This window comes from Osmerus eperlanus, chromosome 23, assembly GCF_963692335.1.
Source record: "Osmerus eperlanus chromosome 23, fOsmEpe2.1, whole genome shotgun sequence".
NCBI classification, from domain to species: Eukaryota; Metazoa; Chordata; class Actinopteri; order Osmeriformes; family Osmeridae; genus Osmerus; species Osmerus eperlanus.
In genome coordinates this window covers 8,312,007-8,337,272 of record NC_085040.1, presented here as the reverse complement: position 1 = coordinate 8,337,272, position 25,266 = coordinate 8,312,007, and the positions used below count along the sequence as shown (strand labels likewise).

General features: G+C 43.0%; 3 protein-coding genes across 4 annotated transcripts; all 3 read right to left on the bottom strand.

Annotated features, from left to right (window-relative positions):
• Window positions 1-719: 719 nt before the first annotated feature.
• nectin4a (nectin cell adhesion molecule 4a) lies at window positions 720-11,409 on the bottom strand. Of its 2 annotated transcripts, none has more exons than XM_062449636.1 (11): window positions 10,950-11,409; window positions 8,492-8,686; window positions 8,099-8,266; window positions 7,404-7,682; window positions 6,826-6,943; window positions 4,649-4,800; window positions 4,238-4,397; window positions 4,040-4,121; window positions 3,738-3,800; window positions 2,908-3,105; window positions 720-2,734 (listed from the first exon to the last, which is right to left on the bottom strand). In XM_062449636.1, the coding sequence occupies exons 1-11, from the start codon at window positions 11,047-11,049 to the stop codon at window positions 2,327-2,329; spliced, it is 1,923 nt and encodes a 640-aa protein (XP_062305620.1). In that variant the 5' UTR covers window positions 11,050-11,409; the 3' UTR covers window positions 720-2,326. The 2 variants fall into 2 exon arrangements, with proteins under 2 accessions (XP_062305620.1, XP_062305619.1); XM_062449635.1 differs by having other exon boundaries at window positions 729-2,734; window positions 8,492-8,689; window positions 10,950-11,406.
• Window positions 11,410-11,739: 330 nt separating this feature from the next.
• On the bottom strand, window positions 11,740-16,894 carry LOC134010003 (high affinity immunoglobulin epsilon receptor subunit gamma-like). The gene is made up of 5 exons (XM_062449833.1): window positions 16,703-16,894; window positions 14,138-14,229; window positions 13,717-13,749; window positions 13,351-13,371; window positions 11,740-12,899 (listed from the first exon to the last, which is right to left on the bottom strand). Exons 1-5 carry the CDS (start codon window positions 16,761-16,763, stop codon window positions 12,834-12,836), a joined length of 273 nt encoding a protein of 90 aa, XP_062305817.1. The 5' UTR covers window positions 16,764-16,894; the 3' UTR covers window positions 11,740-12,833.
• A 492-nt stretch (window positions 16,895-17,386) lies between these two features.
• ndufs2 (NADH:ubiquinone oxidoreductase core subunit S2) lies at window positions 17,387-23,960 on the bottom strand. Its single transcript, XM_062449725.1, is given in 14 exon segments — window positions 17,387-17,602; window positions 17,689-17,746; window positions 18,240-18,323; window positions 18,428-18,523; window positions 18,770-18,792; window positions 18,795-18,898; window positions 19,694-19,813; window positions 20,743-20,828; window positions 20,938-21,015; window positions 21,354-21,541; window positions 22,020-22,140; window positions 22,257-22,447; window positions 22,640-22,743; window positions 23,805-23,960. Coding segments are annotated over 14 exon segments (1,398 nt in total). The 5' UTR covers window positions 23,912-23,960; the 3' UTR covers window positions 17,387-17,564.
• Between the last annotated feature and the right edge of the window lie 1,306 nt (window positions 23,961-25,266).

Genomic DNA, 25,266 nt, shown 5'->3' with positions numbered 1-25,266 from the left:
CAAGAATTGCATTTTGGATATCAACAATTCGAATTTTGGATATCAAGAATTGCATTTTGGATATCAACAATTCGAATTTTGGATATCAAGAATTGCATTTTGGATATCATCAATTCGAATTTTGGATATCAAGAATTCATTGGTTAAATGATAAAACGGCTTGCCATAGAAAACTGCCCTCCGTTCTATGCCTGCGCCTCCTCCATTAATTGTGTAGGCCTATAGGGGGACAAATTAATCCCTTCTCAGCGTGAGAAATACAAGGTGTTGCGTGAGAGCGTGATAAATAGTTTAAATGCGTGAGACTTGAGAGTCCTGAGTTTCATGTAGAAACTTTCTACTGAACTGTACACCCGCCAATTGTAGACTATCACTGCGCAGAAGGAAGCGAAATATACTCATGGATCAGAAATTGCTGGAACATATATACTTGGGAAGTATGTTGGGTATGTTTTTATGTTTTTTTTTTTTGGGGGGGGGAGACATTCCTCTGTCACTGAGATCTCTGTGTTGCAAAACAACTCTAGGGCTTCATTAGTTTACACGTTCCTATTTTTTTTACTGAAAAATTCGTTACCTATTGTCTGAATACAAGCCATGACTTAATCCCTGACCCACAACTTTTCCCCCCACCACAAAGCACTTTTTGAAAATATGAAGGGGCTAGCTAAGGCTGACATTGGAGTCATTTGTTACACTTTAAAGCAAGACTGCTAGGTAAAAGCATCCATCTCAGATAAATGTAGCTACCCATAGGGAAATGGTCAGAGGAAATATTTGTATTCCACCCAAATACAAAAAAGCGCTGCAGTTTGGCGTTTCTCAAACCAGAAACTTTCTGGACAAAATCCCATCGCGTGCATTGCTTTGCTTTCTTACAGTCATGTTTATCATAAAGCACAACAGAACTAATTTTTTTTACTGGATTTTTAACAGGTCACAGAACATGATGTTACTCCAAACACATGAAAAAGGTCCACCCAGTCCATAAACAGTGACATAAACCCCAAGAACGATTTCACAATGAGGACCTTCTCGAAATAAACAATTCACACAAGCTCTATGTCTACTGATGAGCTTACATGAATACAAGATTAGTTTAAGCAAAGCACAGAAAGCCAGTTTTACATTTATAGATTGGATTGTTTTGTTGTTTGTATAATATTTTGGAGAGGCATAGTCGTTGGTAGCTATTTCTAAAAAAGCTCCATGCACTTAAAATCAGTACACAGCAGGGGGCAGTGTAAACTAACATTTTAGTATGTAAGCTATAATGCTGTAGTATATTATAAAATGACTTTATTTCTAAACATATTGATAGTAAACTAAATAGAGACATCTATGGAAGAATAAAAGAGCACAAACTTGTCCCAATTGTTAATAGGCACCCATTTACAGCATACACTATTGACAATAATCCATAACAATGCATGCGTGTTTAAAACACAATAATACTTCATATTGGCCCATAAAACAAGGTTCTTTGTCTTAACATATGTTTGATTTGGCACATCGTTCTTTGTGAGCTTTTTAATACGACAACACAACACTAAGGCTTGATGAACTTTCACATAAAATGTAAAAAAAAAACACTTTGACCCATTCAAATGCATGCTGTAACAGTGTTCACAGTTTGAGAACTGTTAAGTCCTAAAACTATCCATGTGTCAGTCTACCTAAGTTGCCCTTTGCCACAAATCCAACCACTTAGAATCTCTGCATTAATGAGTGCTCCATCCAGGAAATAGTCTGATCCAAAGGATAGGAGATAATGTAGGGGGTAATGTAGAGGGTAATGTAAAAGATCATAAGAAACCTGTGAACCAGTCAGGCTCAGAGTGGTTCTTTTCCAGGCAAAAGTTCCAGTGTAAGTTACCCAAATGACAATGGATATTCCAGTACTAACATATCTGGGCTTAAGTCCATGTAAAAACCTGATCTCTCAACCTTCAGATTTCAGTTCATATTGACAGTATGCATGGCAGCTCATTAAGGAGTCATCAAGAATGTCTCAGTGCTCGAGGCTAAGGTGGAGGAGATCTGTTCTCGAGTCAGGTGTGGTGAGGAGGGACAGCAAATTGACAGAGGTATTCCACCAGGTACTGTACAAATCCCATATTGCATAGCCCAACTGAACACAGTCACAGCGACCAATTACATTCACCCGAGAATGTTTGATCGGTTCCGTTAGGCTAAAAGAGCGAGATCCTCAGTGTCAGCATGTGCAGTTCCAATCCAGGTAAAGTCCCCAAAATATCATCCACTGGTTCGAGTACAATGTGAAAACACACACACGAACACGCACAGCCTGGCTGTTCCTCATCCTCTACACGATCTGGGCCTTGTGTATGATGGTTGTGTGGGGATTGATCACGCTAGCTTTGGGTCTCAGGGTGCCGTTGGGCTGCTGCTGGTAGTGCTGGTGGTTTGGAACGTCCGATATCTGGGAGCTGTTGGTCTCGCTGTAGCGGTCATCCCCCCTGCCCTCGTCCATGGGGCTCCTCTGACCTCCCCGGACCTCGCCCACACCTTCGTCCTCGTCCTGTTCATCGTCCGTCACTGGGGGGTAGCTGAGGCTCAGAGGAGAGTGTTGCTGGTTCCTGCTGACAGTCCCCTGCCTCAAACCCCCCTCTACTGGGATCATGGCACTGCCGTTCAAGGACCTGTGAAGCTCGGCGGACTGTTCCATCGAAAAGGAAGAGGGGTGGAGAGGCGGGTGAAGGTGGTTTTCCTCCTGGAGAGAGGGACAATATCTCAATTGATGTGACGAGCTGGCTTTAGAGTGTTTTGGCTGGCATATCATTTGATCCGCACAAAGAAAGGCATTGATGAACCTCTGCATAGATATGTGTGTGCAGACAGACACACAAACACACACAAACACACACAGCCCTTACACGCTCTTACCATAGACATAGTGCTGTTTTGCACATACGACTCCACTCTCATTCGGTTCTCCTCGTCCCTCTCCAGGGCTCTCTCTCTCCCCCTCCGTGAGTTGTTGTAGATAACTGGTCGGCCCAGGTAGTCCAGCACCACTCCCCCTCCCCCTCCGTACCGTCCGCCAGACAGAGTAGAACGACTATCTCGGCAGCGAGTCTGATCCTGTTTGAAGAGGAAACAGAGAAAGTAGAAGAAGACAGTGGTGTAGGTAAACAAGATACAACTCAACAACCGGAAGTCACCCACACAGGGCTGAATGACTTATTTGGAATGATAGTTCATATGGTTCATATGGATAGTTCATACTGGTTCATTTTCCCAACAGCAGTGATAAAACTGGGCAAACAATAAATTTTCTCTTGCATTGGGACACAAATTGCTCATAATGCATGGTTGCCAAGTAGCAATAGTATAACGTCTGGGAGTCAAATGGGCGTCAGATAGCTGAGCAGTTAGGGAATCGGGCTACCAATCAGAAGGTAGCCGGTTCGATTCCCGGCCGTACAAAATGACATTGAATCACAACGTGTTTCATTGATTTGTGTTTAAATGCGTCTCTAACAATACCCTAATTAACTATGTCCAAGTTACCATGTATTTTTAGCCCAGGACTAGTCTCATTTTGACTGTGCGTGCTGTATGCTTGTATAAAAGTATATAAAGGTTTGTGAAAGTATACATAGGGAGAGTTCATGTTGAGGTGTGTTGCCTCAGAACCTAGCCGCCAGGCTTCTGGAGACTAAAGCCTCCGTCCCCCGCTTCGCATGCAGAAACACACTGATTTGTAGACTGACCGCCAAGGAGGAAAGACTAGTCCGCAGGGTCCCCTCCACCCTCAGAGGGATATTCTCCTCCGTCTGTGAAAAAAACCGAGGGGTGATAATAATCACTGAGTTCTTGGAGAATGAGAAATGTTGATCCAGAAATGGAGTGGGAAAACATAGACATATAATTATGCTTTGACGTGGACAAAAAAACACATTGATGAAGATTTTACAATGAAAGAGGGATTGATCTATGTCTGTATGGTCCCATTGTGTGGCTAATACATTTCCATTATTGGGGACAGGCAGTGATATTATGAAACGTGATATACCTGTCCTCTGGCATCTGTGCTGACAGAGTTCATTCTCCTGAAGGAGGCTTGTCGTGACAGGGTTAGACTGCAAATTTCTTCCCTGCAAGACAGAGAGGCGTGAGAAAATGTTTAAACAAACAGATCCCAAAACATGGTCTACAAATAAGTTAAGAGAGAAGTCAAGTCGATAAAGTATAAAGCGACACCGAAACACACTTTTTTACTGTCAGCTCCTTCTTCAGTTTCTTGCTTTTGTGTTTGTGGTGGCATGTGACACTGATGACAATGATGAGCATGATGAGCAGGAGGCCGCCTGCAGCTGCGCCCACGATGGGGAGCATTAGATCGTCAAACATCGTCTTCTTCTGGGGTGTGTCTGGTGGAGGGGGCAGACAAACAGGAAGTGACAGTCACAAGCTGATCAACAAGTAAATGTACTGTTTTAAAAGCACGGTAGGTACGTTGTGCGAAACTAGCAATTACACATGCTGTATGTCTTCAAACACATTTTTGGCTGTCATCGTGAATTTCACTGGTTAGACATTTTTAAAATGACACCTTGCCCTTTTTTGTGGAATCATACATGCTTGAATGAACAACGATATGAATGATACAAAGTAGTCCTACCTGATATGATGACCTCCATATCTCCTTTCCCCACCCCTACAACATTCTTGGCCACACATTGGTAGGTGCCGGCGTCCGTCAGGCTTAGGGGCCGGCCAAACAGGAGGGATTCATTCTGCGGGATCACACCCTCTGGCAAGGCTCCGCCCTTTCTGCAAACAGCAGGAACATATAGAACATGTTGGCATAGCATTCCCCTTCCTGTACATTTAACAGAGAAGTGAACAATGGATCACACAACTGTCACACAGTTATTTACCTTCATCCAAAATGATGGGGACAAAATAGCACCCACCTACCCGCTTAAAATTTCACATACAGACTCTTTTCAAGGTGTGGTCTGTAACCAACCAGGGGATCACTTGGGTGCTTGAGGTTTGTAACCAATGTTAAACACCCCAACTGTCAATACCTATCCTGAACCCACAGTCAGAAAGACAGGCATCACATATTGTATCCAGATAACTATGAAAGCAGCCAGGTAAGAACTGATCAAAGGTGGAGTCAGTTGGCTGAGCGGTGAGGGAATCGGGCTAGTAATCCGAAGGTTGCCAGTTCGAATCCCGGTCATGCTAACTGACGTTGTGTCCTTGGGCAAGGCACTTCACCCTACTTGCCTCAGGGGAATGTCCCTGTACTTACTGTAAGTCGCTCTGGATAAGAGCGTCTGCTAAATGACTAAATGTAAATGTAATGTAAATGTCTCAAGTACAGTGGACTTTCAGTTCCTGCAAAGTAACTGAGTTAAACCAGTGTCAGATAGATATGTTTCTAAGTCAGAGCTCTTGACCCAATAAAGAAGCAAGTGTAATACAATATTGCTACCTGTAACACATATGTATGTGTTAACACATATGTGTATAGTTGTTGAGTGTACCATTTAGTGCTGTAGACATATGTAGTTCAACGTACTCTAAAGAAAATGTTACAAGAACTCCATATTCTATCACCTCTGACCAGATTGTTACTTGTTTTGGAACTATAAACAGTGTGCCTATTGTCAGAGAGAATACGTTTTACATATGTCACTGATGCTGTGTAAAATAATCTCTGGGGAAAAAAATATATTTCCTCTTTTCCTACTCCAACTCCACACCTCCTTTCATCCTTGCACTTTCACTCTCTTCCACCCCGCTTTCCAGAGCCCACTCCTCTTTTTCTCACCCCCCTTTCCCTTCCTTTATCGTGTGAAACTTCTTCTTTTGGCTTTCTGCACAAGCTGCAACTTGACACCGTGACTTGAGAATTACTTCACTAACTTGACTAGTACACTGAGAAAACAGGTTTGCCCGCTGCCGCAACCGCTGTGCATGAGTGTGTGTGTGTGTTTGTGTGTCCATCAGTGTGTGCACACGTATTTGTGCGTAGGCCTTGTGGCTTAGTAACCCTGGTTCCTTTAGGTGTGTTCCTGTGACTAACTTGCTTAATACAAAAGTGTCAAATGCTTTATTAAGACCTAACACAAACGCACACATACTTCATACACTAATTCATTCAGTCACATGACTTTTAGCTGAACTTTCTTTCCAAATACACTTACAGTGTGCTTAAGTTTCGAGAACTAATTGATTCACGCCATCCCAGGCCTAACTGTGGCTTTTAAAAAGTTTTCTACAGTGACCCATCTCTTCTCATCATACACCACACCCCGAGACTGCATTAATCTCATTCAGGAAGCGCCCTTTAATGACTCAAGCATTCTTCACGCGATGTCAGGTTTACATGTGATTACAGCTCTTAAAAACAGAATTCATCGTACTGTAGCCCTTATCCTTTTACAGAGAAGAAACATGCAGTGTAATCAGACACCACTTGTGTCAGTGTAAGGGATAGTTACCTAAATATACAAAACAAGAACATTTTCACCACAAACATACAGATCAAATAATGTAATGTAAATGTAATGCAAATATATGAATTTTGGAAAAACTTGAACATCTAGTTACTTTGGTTCCCTTGCTCTTACAGTTCTTTCAGATGAGTATTTTCAACTTAGTGGCCTTCAAACATTAAAGAACAAGCCTGAAGTCATACCTTAAACATTTCGTAAAAAAGTAATTCTGGGAAAAGAAACATCATCGGAGGAGCAAGAAAAACAGACCAGAAAAGCTGAGTCAGCCACAACAGCCAGACAGGAAATCAATCATCAAGGTACAGTCAGGCGGGTGTCACAGTACCTTGTCCAGATAAAACTGTGAGATCTGGGGTTTCCTCCGCTCTCACATCTGAGCGTAGCTCCTTCCAGCCCCACATACCAGTTCTTATCAAACCCAGATACATCCACATGGGGGGGATCTGAAGGACACACAAGCACATCAATTGTTCCATTAGCCAGCCATATGATTACAGGAGACACTTCATATAATGCTACAAACATTAGCAATCAGATTTGGAATGGCAGCGCTTTGGCCTACTAATCCCCGCTAACTAAGGTCAAGGTAAACGAGTTAAAACACGAAACACAAACTTGACTAAATGAATACAAAAAGATTGGGCCTTTTGCTGAATGGATAAAATCCCAGAAAGATGCATCTGTCGAACTTAATTGTGTCTCTACTGGGTGGTGTGCATGGAAAGGATGTGTTTAAAGGTCCTGGACTGCAATTTGGTTTATGCACACAGTTTGCGTGAGACTGGATCCTTCTCAACTTTTCCCTGTGACTACACGTACAGTCAATGTTTGAATTTCCTGCCTTTGAAGGATTTGAGCCACCCCTAATTTGTCACATGAAGCACAGCGGTTTAGCGTATTTACAGTGAACGACGAGGTTGTTGCTTATCCTGCGGGGTCGATCCAGTGCTGGGTGGTGTACCAGGCAGTCCAGCTTCTTCCCGTTCATATTCCGCAGGGGGTGCAGCGAGAAATAGGAAGATACGGTGCCCCCCTCTAATGTCCGGTTGCTCGACTGGCCGGTCAGGTCCGTGTCCCAGGAGAGGGTGGGCGGGGGTCGGCCAACAGCGCGACAGGAGGCGGCTACTCGGAAGGACTGGCCCTCCTCCAGAACTACAGGGTCCAGGTAAGATATGGGCACGCCTGTGGGGGGGTCAAAGGTTGAGATGAGAATCGAGAAAGGTTGTGGAAGTTCTCAAGCACATGATAATAGGGGTGGAGCTTATGTCTCTGGATCTTATCAGCCTTAAAATGGTGCTTGAAAGGCTTTTTCTACAAAAAATAATGCATCGTTTCATAATTAGGCTTGAATTCATAAACGTCAAAGGCAGAAACTGGCTTGGACATTTGGAGTAGAGCAAAACTGCTGGACTCCACCCACGTTTTCATTCTCAAAGCTACATCGGCAAACAGATCTAACACGAACTAGCTTGGGTAGCATGGATATAACATCCCAACAATCACCACAGCTATCTACTTTGAGCCATTCACAGCAACTACATATGACCCCCCCCCCTAAAAAAAACAAAACAGGTAGGACATGAAAATGACAGACTTACTCCACACGGTTAGTGAGAGCTGGATGTCAAAGTTTCCAGAGGGAAAGGTGCTGATTTTGCAGGAGTATTTTCCCTCGTCGGACAGATCCGTGTCCATGATGATCATGGAGGAGTCAACCGTGGGATCACTGCTGCTGAACCGCACACGACTGGACCACAGACCGAACGCTGCGAGAGACAGGCCGAAAGAAGGGTAGACAGGAGGAGGAGAAAGATAGATAGGGAGGGAGGGAGGGAGGGAGGGAGGGATAGGGAACACAAAAAAGACACGGTCAGGAGAAGAGTGAAAGACCACTAACATCACTGAACATCACAGTACTTGGTTGGAAAAGCACTACACTGTAGATCATCTATATTGAAACTGTGTCGAGGTAGAGCAAAAGGACAGCCTACCAGTTTGTCCAGAGGTGCGGTGAGCAGTGATGATGGACTCTTTGGTGCCATCGCTCATATCTTTGGTCCAAGTGACCTGAACCACAATCTGGCCCTCCTCCACCTGGAAACGGCAGGGAAGACGTGTCTCCATCTCGGCCAGGGAACGCAGAGTGAATGGGGTCTTGGGCTCCACAAAGTCCCCCAGAGCCACAGCTACTGGGAGGAGGGAGACAGGGAGGGTAGGAGAGAAAGTAGAGAGAGTAAGGGGGGGGGAGAGAGAGGAAGAGAAGACAGGGGGGAAGTGGGACAGAAGGGGGAGGGGGTGTGAGGGAAGCAAAGGAGAGGCAAAATGGAGGAGTGGAAAAGAGAGAGGGAACAGGAGAAGGAAAGGGACATATAAGGGAAATATAAATTAGAGGGTTACACAACCTAACATACACAAAGTGCATTGAGTTAATGTTGGACTAATCTAACGAACATACTTTTTAGGTAATACAAGACTTTATAAAAGTAATAACCCACTGTCTTTTAATCTATGTACTGTGCCAAACTTGAAGTCTGACACTTTCTTTAAATCCTTCCGTATACTTGAGGGAATTAAGGACAGCAGGTATGCAAAAAGAAGGCGCAGGTTTGGAGGTATTTAGAAGGGTCCGATTTTAAGATAGTGTGAAACACAGTAGGTGGTAAGGAGATGACGAAAGGAAGATATGTTGCTTCAACGGAGAGACCCTAAAAAGCAAACTCTCTCTCTCTCTCTCTCTCTCTGTCTCTCTCTCTCTCTCTCCAATACACACACAATGCACTGTTTGCATTCTAAACTCACTGGCCTGTTTGGTGTGGACATCACTAACAAACTTCACACAGTCATCTAATGTCATCTTCACTCACTCGCACACAGACAGGCCATGTAGAATGGGACCCTGATTATCATCAGTTGTTTGTTATGTTTGTTGTTCTTTTGTTCTAATTAACTTGATTGTGAACATATTATATATATGCACACTATTCGTCCATATAGTAAATGTCCCTTGTGATGACTACAGGGAGAACCCCACCTATGATCTCCCCCTCTGCCCTGAGAGTGGCCACGGGCTGGGAGCGGTGAATCCCTTTCTCTGTGACTGTTGTAAAACAATTACCGCCTGACTGTCACTATTTATGTTTACTTTCTTGTGCCCTATAAAAGAGGGCCCTTCAGAGCTGAGAGACATGATTGAGACCCAGTGTTGTGTTGTCATTTATTGTCAGAGGTCTGGTTTTCTCAGATTATTATCTCAGATTGATAATAGTCCAGAACTCAACTGAATTTACATCACATTTACATTTTACATTTAGTCATTTAGCAGACGCTCTTATCCAGAGCGACTTACAGTAAGTACAGGGACACTCTCTCCGAGGCAAGTAGGGTGAAGTGCCTTGCCCAAGGACACAACATCATTCGGCACAGCCGGGAATCGAATCGGCAACCTTCTGATAATATCCCAATTCCCTAACCACTGAGCCATCTGACCCCCTAATTAGTCACTTTGTTAATGAAGTGACAGACAAAACACTTTCTTCATCAATATACAATATAAAGAGGTTTACATGTCTAGCGTTTTACAGTATACTTTAACTTTTTTTTGTATCCCATGCAGTTCAGGTACTGCCAGCAGACAAGATGGCGATTCACATTTACTGGCACACTTGGTGTAACTACACTAACTCTGTGTGTGTGTGTGTCTGTGGTGAGTCTATGGACATGAAGGTAAGGCCTTGAGGTTTAGAGTGGAATCTGCCTACACAACATTACTGGCATAGCACTAGCTTTGAGACAGTGTTTGGACTGAGTGTCTGTCTGTCTGTCTGTCTGTTATCCTCTCTAAGGATGAACACACGTCTGGAAGAGTGCACTCACACAGTGTCCTTCTCTCTCTCTCTTTCTCTCTTTCTCTCTCTCTCTCTCTCTCTCTCTCTCTCTCTCTCTCTCTCTCTCTCTCTCTCTCACACACACACACACACACACACACACACACAAAAGTGTTTCTACTAGAAAATCTGTTATGACACATAGCCTACAACACACAAAATATGTTTGTACTGTTTGTAGTGTGTAGGGCACTAAGATAGGGCCCCAGTCAACCTGAATCACAGACAGGAAGGAGGGGCACTGATCAACAGTAACCTGTTAAACCAGAAATACCAGACTCCCCCCCCCACACCACCCTAGACTTTTCTCATCTTTCTTACAGCTTCAAGTCTCTCCTTGGAAGTTGGACAATAGCCAAAGGTGTCGGCTACAGACAAGTTTCCACATTAGCTAACACTATTCATATATTCCTTTATTAAATTAAACATTCACTGGGCTGTATTAGATAGGCATGGTTTATTTTCCTTTTCTTGCTATACAAAAGCATTTAAAACTCAAATGTATCGCATTATGTCCTTTATCGTGACTAGTAGCCTATAACATAGCCTCAATAAAAGTACTTACTGAATGTAAAAAGTAACCACAGACGCAGTGTCGTCCCACCCGGGTGCGACGTCATTATTGATCGATTATCTGTCACAGACCGCGAGTCCAACTGCTTCATTCAACAGGTGTGTAGAACTCCATTTGCAACGAATCCCACACAAATCGGTAAATTGGTCCCAATCATGTTTACTGCATGTCCGCCCGTGGATAATCTGGCGTAGGTGGCACTTTATGCCACTAAACAGATTACTTTAATGATCCAATTGTCAAGCGCCCTGTCATTGAAGATACTTAAGAACAGTTCTCTCCGTGCGCGAAGTTATCCATATTTCTTAACCAAGTTGACATGAATGTCGAAATGGAAGTGAGGCTAATGATCCAATTGTCAAGCGCCCTGTCATTGAAGATACTTAAGAACAGTTCTCTCCGTGCGCGAAGTTATCCATATTTCTTAACCAAGTTGACATGAATGTCGAAATGGAAGTGAGGCGTCACGAAAACTGTTTGTCTACGACGTAGGATGGGTGTACCTGTCTTTTCGGATACACCTGTCGCAAGATCTCTTTCCCGCCTCTCTCTCCCTTTTTTCCTCTCTCACTAGCAGATCCGCACACACGCACGCACACTTACTTACTCGCCATTCCAGTTTGGCCAATACACCACGACAGTTATTTTCTCGTTCTTACATGCACAAAACACAGCTCTACAGTCAAATGTGAGGTGGAATGTCGCAGGTGGAAACTCGTCATGCGTTCGATTGAATCACAAAGTAAAACTAACTACAAAGTATAAAACACAGTTAAAAAGATAGTTTCAGAAAGTTTTAATTGATTTGAGGATACTTGAAATAGCCATAGAGACATGCCAACTTTGTTTTGAACAACACTGGATCACTTTATGCCGTGATAAAAAGCTTTTTTTTTTATGAAACAGTTACAACAGCCCCAGGCACATTTAGTTAGAGGTGGATGAGACCAATCAGAGTAGCTACAGAGTAGCTATAGCCTACAACATTTAAAAACTCAGCGCTACATTGACACACAATGCTACGTTCATATTTTTTGTTAAGTTAGGTCTGGACTTCTGTACGCATTTTGTATTATGTTATTATATTGTACTTAATGTGTCTATGCGTGAGAGCCCAACTTCTCGACTAAGGAAGAATTGTAGGCTACCGCTCACCAAATGGCAAGTATTGGACATAGTAGGATTTACCACTCTCTCTCTCACACTACCACTCTTCACTTACAGGTGCTACTGTCATCTATATAATCATCCCTTAATTTTTTTTTACAAAAAATATCACCCTCACATATGCAGTCACACAAACCAATTTACGAGGGACTGACACACCAAGAACACACAGGAACAAATTACCACACATACACACAAAGAATACACATTGCCTACACACACAGAGACAAAAAAAATTGTGTGGCTCTGTACAGGAAATGAGTCGGACAGAGGCTGGTCGGAGGCTAGGGCTAGTTGCCATGGTACCAGGACCTAAAAGTCAACCTCATAAGTGGAAGCACCTAATTGTGTGAAGAGATGACACACCACAGACAGCTACCTCATTGTTTTATATGTATGTTAGAATAATTTCAAAAATAAGCAGAAGGAAGCAGATCAGTTTATCATACTCTAAGGAAACAACATTGAAACTTCCACTCTGCTCAACTTCTCTTTTTCACACTTGTGTCATGATATATTTGAACAAATATGAGCATTTTGGCTCTATCGCTTACAAGGGTAAAAAAAATACAAATTGGTTTACAAAATGTAGTCTTCACAGCATAAAACATGGCAAATAGAAGAAGAAAAAAGCAACAACAAAAAAAGTTGTAAATAATGACGTAAAGACATCCAAAATTACCACCTTTCATCCATGTTCCTTCTCCACTAATGCAGTCCTTTCTTTTTACCAATTTCCTCATAGGTGTCCTGCTGGGCACGGTGGTCTAATCCCTGAAAGAGGAGAGAGAGAGAGAGAGAGAGAGAGAGAGAGAGAGAGAGAGAGAGAGAGTGTGGAGGGAGGGAGGGAGAGAGAAAGAGGGAGAGAGAGCAAGAGAGAGAGAGGAGTAAGGGAGAGGGAGAGGAGCGATGATGAGGGAGGTAGGAGGGAGGGAGAGAGAAGAGGAGAGAGAGAGAGAGAGAGAGAGAGAGAGAGAGAGAGAGAGAGAGAGAGAGAGAGAGAGAGAGAGAGAGAGAGAGAGAGAGAGAGAGAGAGAGAGAGAGAGAGAGAGAGAGAGGAGGGAGGGGAGAGAAAGGAGTGAGGGGGAGAAGAGATCAAGGAGGGAGGGGGAGAGAGAGGAGGGAGGGGACAGTGAGAGAGATTTAGATGATCTCCTCCTCATTGCCTCCCCTACTTTTTCTTCATCTTCGACGTCCTCCTCCTCATCATCCATAAAGGACTTACCATGTAGACGCTCTCTTGTTTCTGTGATGGGGGACAAAAGTACTCTTGGTCAGACAAACACATTCAACATACTCTTTAAATGCTCAACACGTTCTTGTGTCATGCACCAGATACACTACCTCTTTTCTGTCAGATACAGCAGAAATAGGTAACGCAATGGAACTATTGCTTCAGATGAGATTCATCATTGTGATGACAACACGAAAATATTATTTTCTGGGTTCTGAGTTTCATTGCCAAAAAACGGAGTGAGAAAGAGAAGCTATAGGTGTGACTTTGTGGATGTGTGCGAAAGAGAAGCTATAGGTGTGACTTTGTGGATGTGTGCGTGCATGATGTATAGTGACGTGTCAAATGTGTTCTTACCGGTGCCGTTGGCTGCTGCTTCATTGCATTCATCTGTTGGTAAGAAAGAACGTGTTTAAAAAGTGACCACCGCAACGTTGCTGTTCAGCGTCTATGTAATCATCAAGTGTGTACATTTAACATGTTCATTTAACATGATTTTGACTTGGCTTCACCCTGTTGAATATGATCATAAGCTAACAGCTGTGTAGGAGTTGTTGGGTCTGTTTAGGTGTGATGGTGGAATCTCACAACTTGGGACACAGGGCCACAAAACTCTGATAGGTGTCAATCACATCGCAAGCATATAACTGAAGTTTATGTAAGGGGCAGCATAAACAGAGTTATATCTCTATATTGGTGTCATCCACACCTGGGGAGCATTGAAAGACTGGCGGGAAATAGACGGAGGAGACGGATGGATGAGGATGAGAGGCCTTACCCTGAGTCTGCAGTAGAGGGCCGTGAGGATGATGCCGTACAGAAACAGGATGCCATCCAGGACGTAACAGATTTCAGGTTCCACGAGGGCGGCTGGAAAACGAAGGAAAATAAACGTCTCTATTATTTGGTCACTCAAATGCTAATATCACGTTCAGATGTTTTATAAATCATCAACAACTTATAACGACCACTTTCTACTGTTTACTGGCTGTTATGTGGACCAAAGATGTTTGCACACCTGCGTAAAAGACGGAGAATATTGGTCATGTGGTTGTTATCTACAAAATGTTTATCATGTCTTCTGGTTTCCTCTTTCTGGTTGAGTATGTGATGAGCTAAATAGAAAAAGCTATTTTTGTATTTATCTTACAGACATCCGATGTTCTTCTAACATTATACGTACGGCAGTACATTTGATGTACATAACTATCCAGTACATGTGTGCCAGTATTGTGCATCATTAAAGGAAATCTTTCTCTTGCTAACTCGTGTCTGTATGTAGTGAGAAGCATATTTCTGCAAATTACATTTCACACACACTGTGTTGCTTAGTAATCCTGATTCTGCTTCTTTAGCAAAAATATGTGTTTGGGAAAAAAGTCTAAAATAAACTCTTTGATAACAAACTTACCATTAATACAGCTTCAAACCATATTATATCCCAAGTTTATGTTCAGCAATATAACGTGTCAATTTGTAGGCATAGTTTATCATTCTTTGGTTTAATAAAAAAATTACTGAAATAGAATGCTGATTATTATACTGTAATCGTGTCCATAAATTTCCATTAGAACTGTTACAGTTTTATACAATTGCAAAAACACTAAACCCCATTCTCTGAACCAAATATCCAATGGTCTAAACCCATTTGTCGAATCACTCTGTCACAAGTTCATGTAGTTAAACATCATTTGCAGATCACATATACTATTTTAGCAACAACAAAAAAACATTGTCCCTCACTAAAACAAAGTTTGCACGGTGATGCACTTGTGATGCAAAAAGGTAAACATGGGCAGCAAAAGTCACTACAACACGGTGGTCACTATTACTACTAAGAGTTGTCGAGCACAGTGTACATCGAAGGACTGCCTTGGTATTGAGGCTGACACTGTTGATACAGAGAAGAGAGGACACATGACGTACCCTTTGAGCACAACTCCGAAAGGGTCAAAGATCTACGATATCAGTATGTTTAAGTACTGTAACAGTACACTTTTAGCTCTAATGCTTACAGTATAATTTAATGCTAACAGCCCGTACTATTACTGTAAGCTCCACTAAATTGTAGTTTATGTCATCAGGAGGGCATACAAATACACCACTACAGAAGTCTGTCTTTCTGTATTACTTATTAAACTACTTATAATTTTTTTATTTATAGATAATGTTTGAATTGGATTCCATGAGAATGCTCCATGAATATTTTTTTGTAGATGAAGCAAGGTTCAGTTGCCCATTTACAATATTGCCTGTGCTGTGGACAAAGTCCTCTGGCCAGACCCAGCACAAAGACTTGATGCTGAGGCAGAATGGATTTCTCACTGACTTTGATTTTGCAGTTGCACAATATGTTTGGGTGTATTGTAATGGGCTTTTCAATTATTTTTGTTCTTATGACTTACTGCAAATGCTGAATATACAGACATTCAAAACTGTATTACTTTCACCACTGTCCTTACAGTGTACAATGTCTTTACAATTCACTGTTAGTTGTGATAACAATATTTTTGTTGCAAAATGCATTTACTATAAAAAAACTAAAAACGAATCTGTAACTACATGCCCGTGACGCTGTGTACTAAATGTATTTATATTATAAATACATACCTAATTATCTATATAATTATATCTTATATTATTATATAAAATATATAATTATATAAATATAACAACTATAAATAATTACATTTGATGTAGTGTCTAAAGACTGCTCTGCAAAGTTTATTTTATTGATGGGCTGTTTCAAAGTGTTGTTTGATTTTGAGCAGTTTTGGGTGAAAGTTTCAGGAAATGTGTCTTAGCAGGTGTGAAAAACTGTAAAATGCTGACATTTTGGAAATGTTCAATGGAGGCAGATTTTCAAACTATATGCTGAACTATATGGTCTCTTTACCTAGACTATGAAAGAGAATGGTTTAGTATGAACAGGAAACAGGAAGTGTCCATTTCAAGAGAAATAGGAGGTACATGACAAGCAATACTGTTATATGAACACTGATTGAGAATGTGGATAAAATGCCCAAAACATTTGAGAACACAGAAGTTAAGATTATTAAATGGAAAAAACGACAATTATTAGACAGTAACTACTTTGTGTAGTTACAGTACAAACAATTTAGTTTGATGCATTGGAGTTCCTTAACATTGTTTGTGACGTAAACCCCACCACTTATTGAACATTATTTCGTATTCCTTACCCAACTACAAAAACATTAACATTCTCATGATCACCATCTACATCATTTACCTCCAAAGATCCAATCATTGCAAAAAAATCAATCATTATAATATAACCATATTCTAAACCAAAACCATGAACATACGGTCATAGTCTACTCACCAGCACTGCCCAAATTCATCCAGAGTGGAAAGGCTGAGATAAGCCAGGCTCTCCCCATCATTGATACAGTGGCAGGGAATCACTTTGCTGAAATACCGTACCTGTCAACTTTTTACCAAAACGTTTGACAGCTCAGCGAGCCAGGAGGCTGACGGAGTACGATGGCTGGGAAACTGATGACAGAAGTGAACACATACACAGATACACAGACATAGGGGGGAAGTTGTGGTTGAGATGAGTCCATTTTCTTCGATCAGACCACTCCCTCTTGCCACAGCGCATTGAAGGATTAACACTCAGAAGGGTTGAGGTTGCGTAATACCGCTTTGTGCCATTCTAAGTTTGACAACTGTTTGAACAATGTTGTCCCTTTCCTGGAAAACCTTCAAAGGGGTTAACTTTAACGTGCACATTCTTTGCAGGCACTTTATGGACAGTGACAGGTATACATCTTTGACATGTTTTACACCTACTAGGCATGCCAAAGGATACGGTTAAATTTATATTGCGTCTTGTTATTTTTGTAGTTTATCTTGTGCTTGTTACATCAGCTGTAAGACAGCAATCCCCCATGGTGATCAAATACTACTCTACTCTTTCAATTAGGCCGTCATTTCCCTCATTCACCTCTCTTCATACCACAGTATCTTCATCAATGCTAAAACAGAGGCCAGGTAGTCGTGATTCGGTCATAAAATATTTATTAGGTTATCAGTCATTATACAGCGGTGGTTACGAGTGGAGTTGTCTGTCAGGGCATCACTAATGCTGCAGTGAGCGGATGACAGCCTGATACAGAGACAGAAAGGTACAGTAAGAAGGGGAAACCATCTACATTTGTGGAGCCGACTTCTTCAAAGTTTCAACGGTCGACTTCTCCAAACACAATGTCCTGCGTGCCTGTTAAGATGAAAATACCACCGTCAAACCCACATTGACCCGCAATTTTTTTTTTTAAAGTGATGATAGATTGAACAATTTCTCACCAATGATGGCCACAACATCAGCGAGCATGTGTCCTTTGGCCATTTTATCTAGACCAGCCTAGAAAACAAAAATAGCATTCATTTCAAGGCTTCTCTTTTTGTGTTTTTCTGGGAATGTTGTTGTGTATTATGTTGTGCATCACATATTCTTTGCTGCAAGGTCTTAACATTGTGTGTAATTGTCTGCACAGTGTGGTTATTTGCTAGCAGACCTATTGGTCATTTGTGCATCATATTCTAGTGTGAGACTCTTAGCAAAATGGTTCTAAGATGGAGGACAGAAGTGTCTTCACACTGAAACTATTGAAACTAAATAACTGAGGCAATGTAAATATCGAGTGTGATGTGCTAAAAATAATAATAATTACAAAAACAATTATTAGAGTACTACATTCCACCTTCAACACAAGGAGGTTTCGTGAAAATTACCAATAGACTTATTCAACTTAGTCAAATGTTCTTAATGAACTCAAAGTAGCCTTGAGGAAAAGGTATTTAAGTTCATGAATAATTCATGGTGGGCATTGAATAATTCACAGTGACTGCCATACCAAGTGGGCGAATCCTGGGGCTTTGATCTTGCAGCGGTAAGGTCGGCTGGAGCCGTCTGATACCAGATACACACCAAACTCTCCCTGGAACACACACACACATATTTTGGAAAATATGAGATCATTTCAAGAATATCTGAGCCTATTCAAGAATAGGCTTTAATATCTTAGGTGTGTGTGTGTCTCACCTTGGGGGCTTCCACAGCTGTGTAAGTGGCCCCTGGCGGTACCTGGTAGCCCTCTGTGTACAGCTTGAAGTGATGGATCAGTGACTCCATGGACATCTGAAAAGATGAAACAAACAATGTTACATTAGTCACTGTAGACATATTAAACAATTCACCTTAAGATTTACTATATAATATATTTTTTTTAGCACAATTTGTTCTTATACTATTTGTATATACATTAAACTTTATTTGAAGTGGAAAAACAGTTCCACTTTATAAAGAAAACGACAGGTTAGTTACAACACAGAAATTGGGTGAACTGCTCCTTTAATGGAGGCCTCCTTGCCCTGGCAGTCCCACCTTCATCTCAGACCTCTTGGGCGAGCCACCTTGGCGTCGTCCACCTTGATCTCCCCGGCTGGCATCTTGTTGAGAGCCTCCAGCATGATCCTCAGGCTCTGTCTCATCTCCTCCACCCGACATAAGTACCTGGGGGAGAGGGGGAAATGGGGAGGAAAAGGGGAAGAGAGAGAGAGAAAGGGGAAAGAGAGAGAGAGAGAAAAGAGAGAGAGAGAGAGAGAGAGAGAGAGAGAGAGAGAGAGAGAGAGAGAGAGAGAGAGAGAGAGAGAGAGAGAGAGAGAGAGAGATGAGAGAGAGAGAGAGAGAGAGAGAGAGAGAGAGAGAGAGAGAGAGAGAGAGAGGAAAGGGGAAAGAGAGAGAGAAAGGGGAAAGAGATAAAGGAGAGAGAGAAGGGGGAGAGAGAGAGAGAAAATAGGTCGAGAGGGGAAATAGGGAGGTAGAGAGAGAGGGGGGAAATAGGTCGAGAGGGGAAATAGGGAGGTAGAGAGAGAGGAAGTAGGTTGAGAGGGGAAAAAGAGAGAGAAAGGGGAAAGAGATAAAGGAGAGAGAGAAGGGGGGAGAGAGAGAGAGAAAATAGGTCGAGAGGGGAAATAGGGAGGTAGAGAGAGAGGGGGGAAATAGGTCGAGAGGGGAAATAGGGAGGTAGAGAGAGAGGAAGTAGGTTGAGAGGGGAAAAAGAGAGACAGAGGGGAGAGAGAGGAGAAAGAGCGAGTGAGAGAGAGAAGAAATAGAGAGGAACAGGGGAGAGAGGAAGTGGAAGAGGGGATGGGAGGGAGAGGTCATACACTGTGCTAACTGAAGGTTGTCCTCCTTGACCAAGGAGCTTTATCAAAATGGGGTGAAAAAAACAACAACAAAAAAAACAGGACAACAGGAAAGGGGTATATGGCAACCTTGCCACGTGTGTGTGTGTGCGCTCCTTACCTGTCGTAGCAGTCTCCATTGGTGCCGATCGGGACATCAAACTCCACTTCGTCATACTTGTCGTAGGGCTGGGACTTCCTCAGGTCCCACTTGATACCAGAACCCCTCAGCATCACGCCACTGTAAGAGAGATGGGAAGATGGGGGGGGGGGGGGGGGGGGGGGTTCAAAACCAGCTACACAAGATGTGTGGCAGAGATATGAAAAGAGAAAAAAGCAAGAGCATGGTCGCCTAGCAAAGGGTTGGCAGGCAGTTGAAGGACTGGTAGCGCCACCCTCCCAGAGACCTTCAGACCACAACTTACACACCGACGCTGCCCTTTTAGCTGACTGTGTTCGCACGTGGGAGATATGGCTTCTGATTGCCCTCGTTACACGTACACAGAGAGGAAAAAAACGAGAGAGCTGCATAGACAGAGAAGGACTTTTTACACAGAGTTTCCCGCAAATCAACAAATTGCTAATCTAATGCCGCCCCGTGTGTCATTTTAGATAGCACGCCGGGGTTTCTGGAATCAGAGGTGTGAGGTCAACATCTAGTGTATTTATCCCACCATACCGGCTCTCCCTTTTACACAGAGAGTGAGTGAGTAAGTGTGTGTGAGTACCGTATTTTTCAGAAATAAAACCGTGGCTTGTACCCCGATTTTACAGTTTTCTTGTGTTTGTACAGCTTATATTTCGAAGCGGCGTATATCCCGTTTTTAGATCAAAAAAGTGGCTTTGTCCCAAGATCTCTACAGACCGTGCAGCTAAATTAATGCTCAACACTGGAACGGGGGCTTATTGAAAGAGGAATTGAAAGAGGAATTATTTACTGTGTCGTCTCAGTTATAATATCAGGTCTTGGAAATACAGTGACTTGCTAAAGTAGGCAAATGGCTAGTAGAACATAAAATTTCATAATTTCAGTAAATCAAACAGCTGCAAGACCCAGTGAAATTTTATATACAGCTAGCAGTGAGAGAGAGCGAGAGAGAGAGAGAGAGGTGGGGGAGAGGGAGAGAGACACCAACCGTGTGTGATGTGTGTGTGGTTCACCCCCTCTACCTGAAGCCGTAGTTGAGTGCCTCCTCTGCAGTCACAATCCCGATGTCCACAGTACGGTTCTTCCAGATGCGGTTGTTTGTCAGCATCTGCGCAGGAAACCGATGGGACAACGTTACACATCTAGGTTCTCGCAGCTCTCATCCGAACACAAGGTCACAGTATCGCACGCACGCTGTGAGTGCGTGCACTAAATACCTCTTCCACTTCGTCGATCCGGATTGAAAAGTTCTTGCACCACTCGTAAATGTCGTCCATCAAACCCAGAGGCATGTCCTAGGTGACAGAGATATTTCCATTAGCTCGACGTCCCCCATCTTGGCAGCTTCCCTAACTGAGCTTATGAGCCTAGCAGTTGAAATACCTATTGAACACAGGTCCTCGGGGACCTCCTGTCCTGCATGTTTTAGACGCACCTGACTTAAATGAATAGGTCGTCACCAGGCTTCTGCAGAGCTAGATAATGACCCATTCATTTGAATCGGGTGTGTTGGAAGAGGGAAACCTCTAAAACGTGCAGGACAGGGGGTCCCCGAGGACCAGGTTTGAGCACCACTGGATTAGACGTTCCAAAGAGACCCTGGGTAAATACGCATCTTGTCCCTCCAGCCTACCTGATGGACTCCACCTGGCCTGACGTAGGCTGCGTGCATTCTGGCCCCCGACACGCGCTCGTAGAACTCAAACATCTTCTCCCTCTCTTCGAAAAGCCAGAAGAAGGGCGTCATGGCTCCGATGTCCAGTGCGTGTGTGGTTATGGCCATGATGTGGTTCAGGATTCGGGTCAGTTCCCCGAACAGAACTGTGCGACGCACAGGGAAAGACAGTGAGCGCGTCAGTAGGAAATGTCACGATATCAACTGTGGCTATGTGCTGCCTTCTAGTGTCCGGGAAGGAGTAGGTCAAAGTAAAACCATTTCCTCTATCCTGGCAAAAAAACAGCCTTTTTTCTTATTTTTTTCCAAGATATTTTTTTTTATGGCAGTACCCCGTTTATTATTATTTATGACTGAGACAGTGTGTTTGTGGAGAGAACAGGAAGTGAGGACAGAGAGAGGGGATGACATGCAGTGAAGTGCCGGATTCCAACCCAGGCTGCCGCGAGGCCTTGTCCTAAAATGGTGCACGCATTAGTCCGGTGAGCCACCTGGACTAGGCTCAGGACAGGGCGCCCCTGGACTAGGCTCTTTGATGTTGAAATCATGTTGGAGCTATAACAACAGGTGTTTCTGCTAGAGTGGCACAACTTTCCCAGTACGGCCTCATGAGGCGACCCTCACCTCTGATCCACTGTGCTCGAAGCGGGGCCTGGATGTTTAGCAGCTTCTCCACGGCCAGGGAGTAGGCCTGCTCGTTACACATCATGGACACGTAGTCCAGCCGGTCAAAATACGGCAATGCCTAAAACCGACGACACCAAAAGCACAGGTTTCAAGGTTTGAAGGGATTCAAAGTTTTTTTTTTTTTTTTTTTTTTTTTTACGTAGAACCGCTGAAGACAGACAAGTCCATCCCTACCTGCAGGTAGGTCTTGTACTCGATGAGCTTTTCGGTGCCACGGTGCAGCAAGCCCACATGGGGGTCACACTTCTTCACAGACTCCCCACTGAGCTCCAGCACCAGACGCAGCACGCCGTGGGCCGCTGGGTGCTGGGGGCCGAAGTTGATGGTCAGGTTGGACACCTCCTTCTCCATGGGGGGGTCGATGTCTAAGGATGAGGCAGGACGTGTATAGTGACGCCGAGTCGTGGATAACCCAACATTAGACTGGCTGATTTTGACATTAAGATGGGGAGAATAGAACGTATCTATTCTACGTTAAGCTGAGCTAAGAATGTTAACTCTGCCAAACCAGTCCCAAATACAGAAATGCCTACTACACAGGAAGAATGGGGTAATACCATTCCATGGCGGGGGGGTCCATTTTGCGGTGATGGCAGAAGGGTACATGACGGCTCCAGCATACTGCTCTGTCCACTCTACATCTGGCTGCCATTGCTTCTGCCTAAAACAAAAGACAAGGAAGTACCCACGTTACAAAATCAAATGTTCTGTTTCTTGAAAGACTAGGCAACAGTTGGCCAGTACGACAAGGGCAGGAAGAGCTTTCTTATAAACAACTGGTGAAGGGTGCAATTTCAGATTAGCATTACAAACTGGCCCAAGAACTATGTAAAGGATATTACTATAATAAGATGCACTCGTTACTCGACAAAAGGGACGAGCACAGACGTTTGGACGTCGAGTTCCTGAAACGTTTCTTTTTATAGCCAAAAATGGCCGAGAGTTTAGGGATAACAGCTACTGATGCCGTATATGCTTTCTAGCTACAGGACCACATAAAAATGTCTTCCTTTCATAGTTAAAGGGCACGTCATTATATTCTAGCTGAAAGGCTAACAATGGTTTTGACCTCAATGCACGATGTCCCGTCCGACAAGTGCACTGGCGTCAAGTTGTGTATACATTCACACTCACTGCATGTCGGGCACTTTAGCTAACTAGTATACTTAGTGACATAATATCTACGAGCTTGGCTACCTGGCTGGAATACAAACGTTTGTAGCCTATGTGTTCTCCTAGCAATACATCCTAAAAAAACTAAGAGCACCGTCCCACTTATCAACTGACTGCAATCTGCGTCTGGTTCATATGCTGTCAAAATATTGCCCCGCAGCAAGTATTGTTACGCTATAAGTAGCCTAACACTTTTTAAATGACCGGTAACGTAATCCTACATACAGGTAGAGCTAGCTAGCTAATAGAAAACGTAAAATAGACCAGATACAATAGTATGTCTCCATGTAAAAGAAAAGACATAGACAAGTCAGGAACATAATTCTGATATTCAGTACTTTCTCAATATATTTGCTTAAATCGATCGCTAGTTAGGTTTAGCATGTTGGTGGACAGGTTAGCTGGTTTGGTACGCTTTAATGCCGTGCTAGTTGCTAGTAAGAAGCTAGCTTCGTTATATGAGCTGGACAACAGATTGTATAACCGAGGGTAGACCATGTCAACGACTGATGAAACATGTTGTCCCATTTCGTTATAAGAGTATCTCACCTGTTCTGCAAGACGGTGCAACCAGGGCTGACCAAATTACTATTTAATATCAATTTTGTTGAAGGACGTCCTAGTTTAGTGAGCGACCTCAACATTGTGCCCGCCATGTTGGCTTGGCTAGAGCTGTCCAATGACGTAAGGTCTTCTTCTTCTTCGATGTTATGGTAGATTGCATCAAGAGTTGCATCACCGCCGCCTACTTTTCGGGAGTGTGAGGCCGGCGGCCTACAGTATCTCAAATAAATCAAATAAAACCATGTAAACAACGAGAAAACACCTAAATCCTCACCCTCAAACCAGTCTCCCTAAAGACGGAAAATAGAGCCCTATCCACCTCCTTACCAGTTCTCGGGCGTCAGGTTGCTGAGCGGTGAGGGAAGCGGGCTAGTAATCTGAAGGTTGCCAGTTCGATTCCCGGCCGTGAAAAATGACGTTGTGTCCTTGGGCAAGGCACTTCACCCTACTTGCCTCGGGGAGAATGTCCCTGTACTTACTGTAAGTCGCTCTGGATAAGAGCGTCTGCTAAATGACTAAATGTAAATGTTCTCGCTTCTTTGTGGGTTTTCGACCATATGTGTGCAGTCACCTCAGCAGCCGCTAGAGTTCACTGTTGTATATGGCTTGTGAATGGAGCGCACTCGACCTAAATCTTAGGCGTCTATTCGTTAATTTTTAATAATTGAATTGGGGTACATACTGAAACTGCATTCATGATACAACCTTCATGAGTCTAGTGAAGTTTGTGTGCCTCCATTGTTTACTCTAGCCCGTTCAATTAAACATAAAAAGTCTTACGATTTAAATGTATGCTCTTTCCAAGCACAGCGTGCTTGACCCCCTTAGTTATTTTTTCGCCCTCCAGGCGAGCGTCTGTTCCCCCTGATCCAGAACATGTAGCCCTGACAAACATCCTAGCCTATCGGACTTCGGAAAGTGAAATCGGTTTGCTACTCCACCTGCTCTTGGACGTGTCTTTGCGTCAAGGTAGGCCTACGAGTTGCAGCCCATGTAACCTACAAGCCTACAACGTACAAGCCTTCAAGATCATAAAAAAAACTCAGTTACAAAAATACAATGTATAAACTAAAATGCATGTTTTTAGTGGCGTAATGTTTGTGTTTTTGAACCAATTCCTCTCTGATTAGGCTCACACGACAAAATCCAACTAAAATCATGACACGCAAAATGCATATATATTTTTTTTCTAAAAAACAGTGCTTTTTTATTTCTGTAATACTGTGGAAAAATAATTACATACCATTTTTAAAAAATATTGAAGATAATGAAATAAAAAAATGAAATTTTGATAACTTTTGTTGTACATCTTTTGAAAAGTTTTCTCTGCTACGAAGAACAGTACAATAAGATTAACATTGGATTTCTAAATTCAAAGACACAATAATACAGGATACAGTCCTACCAGAGGTATAAAAGTATTGTAACAGGATTGTGAGAGAAATGA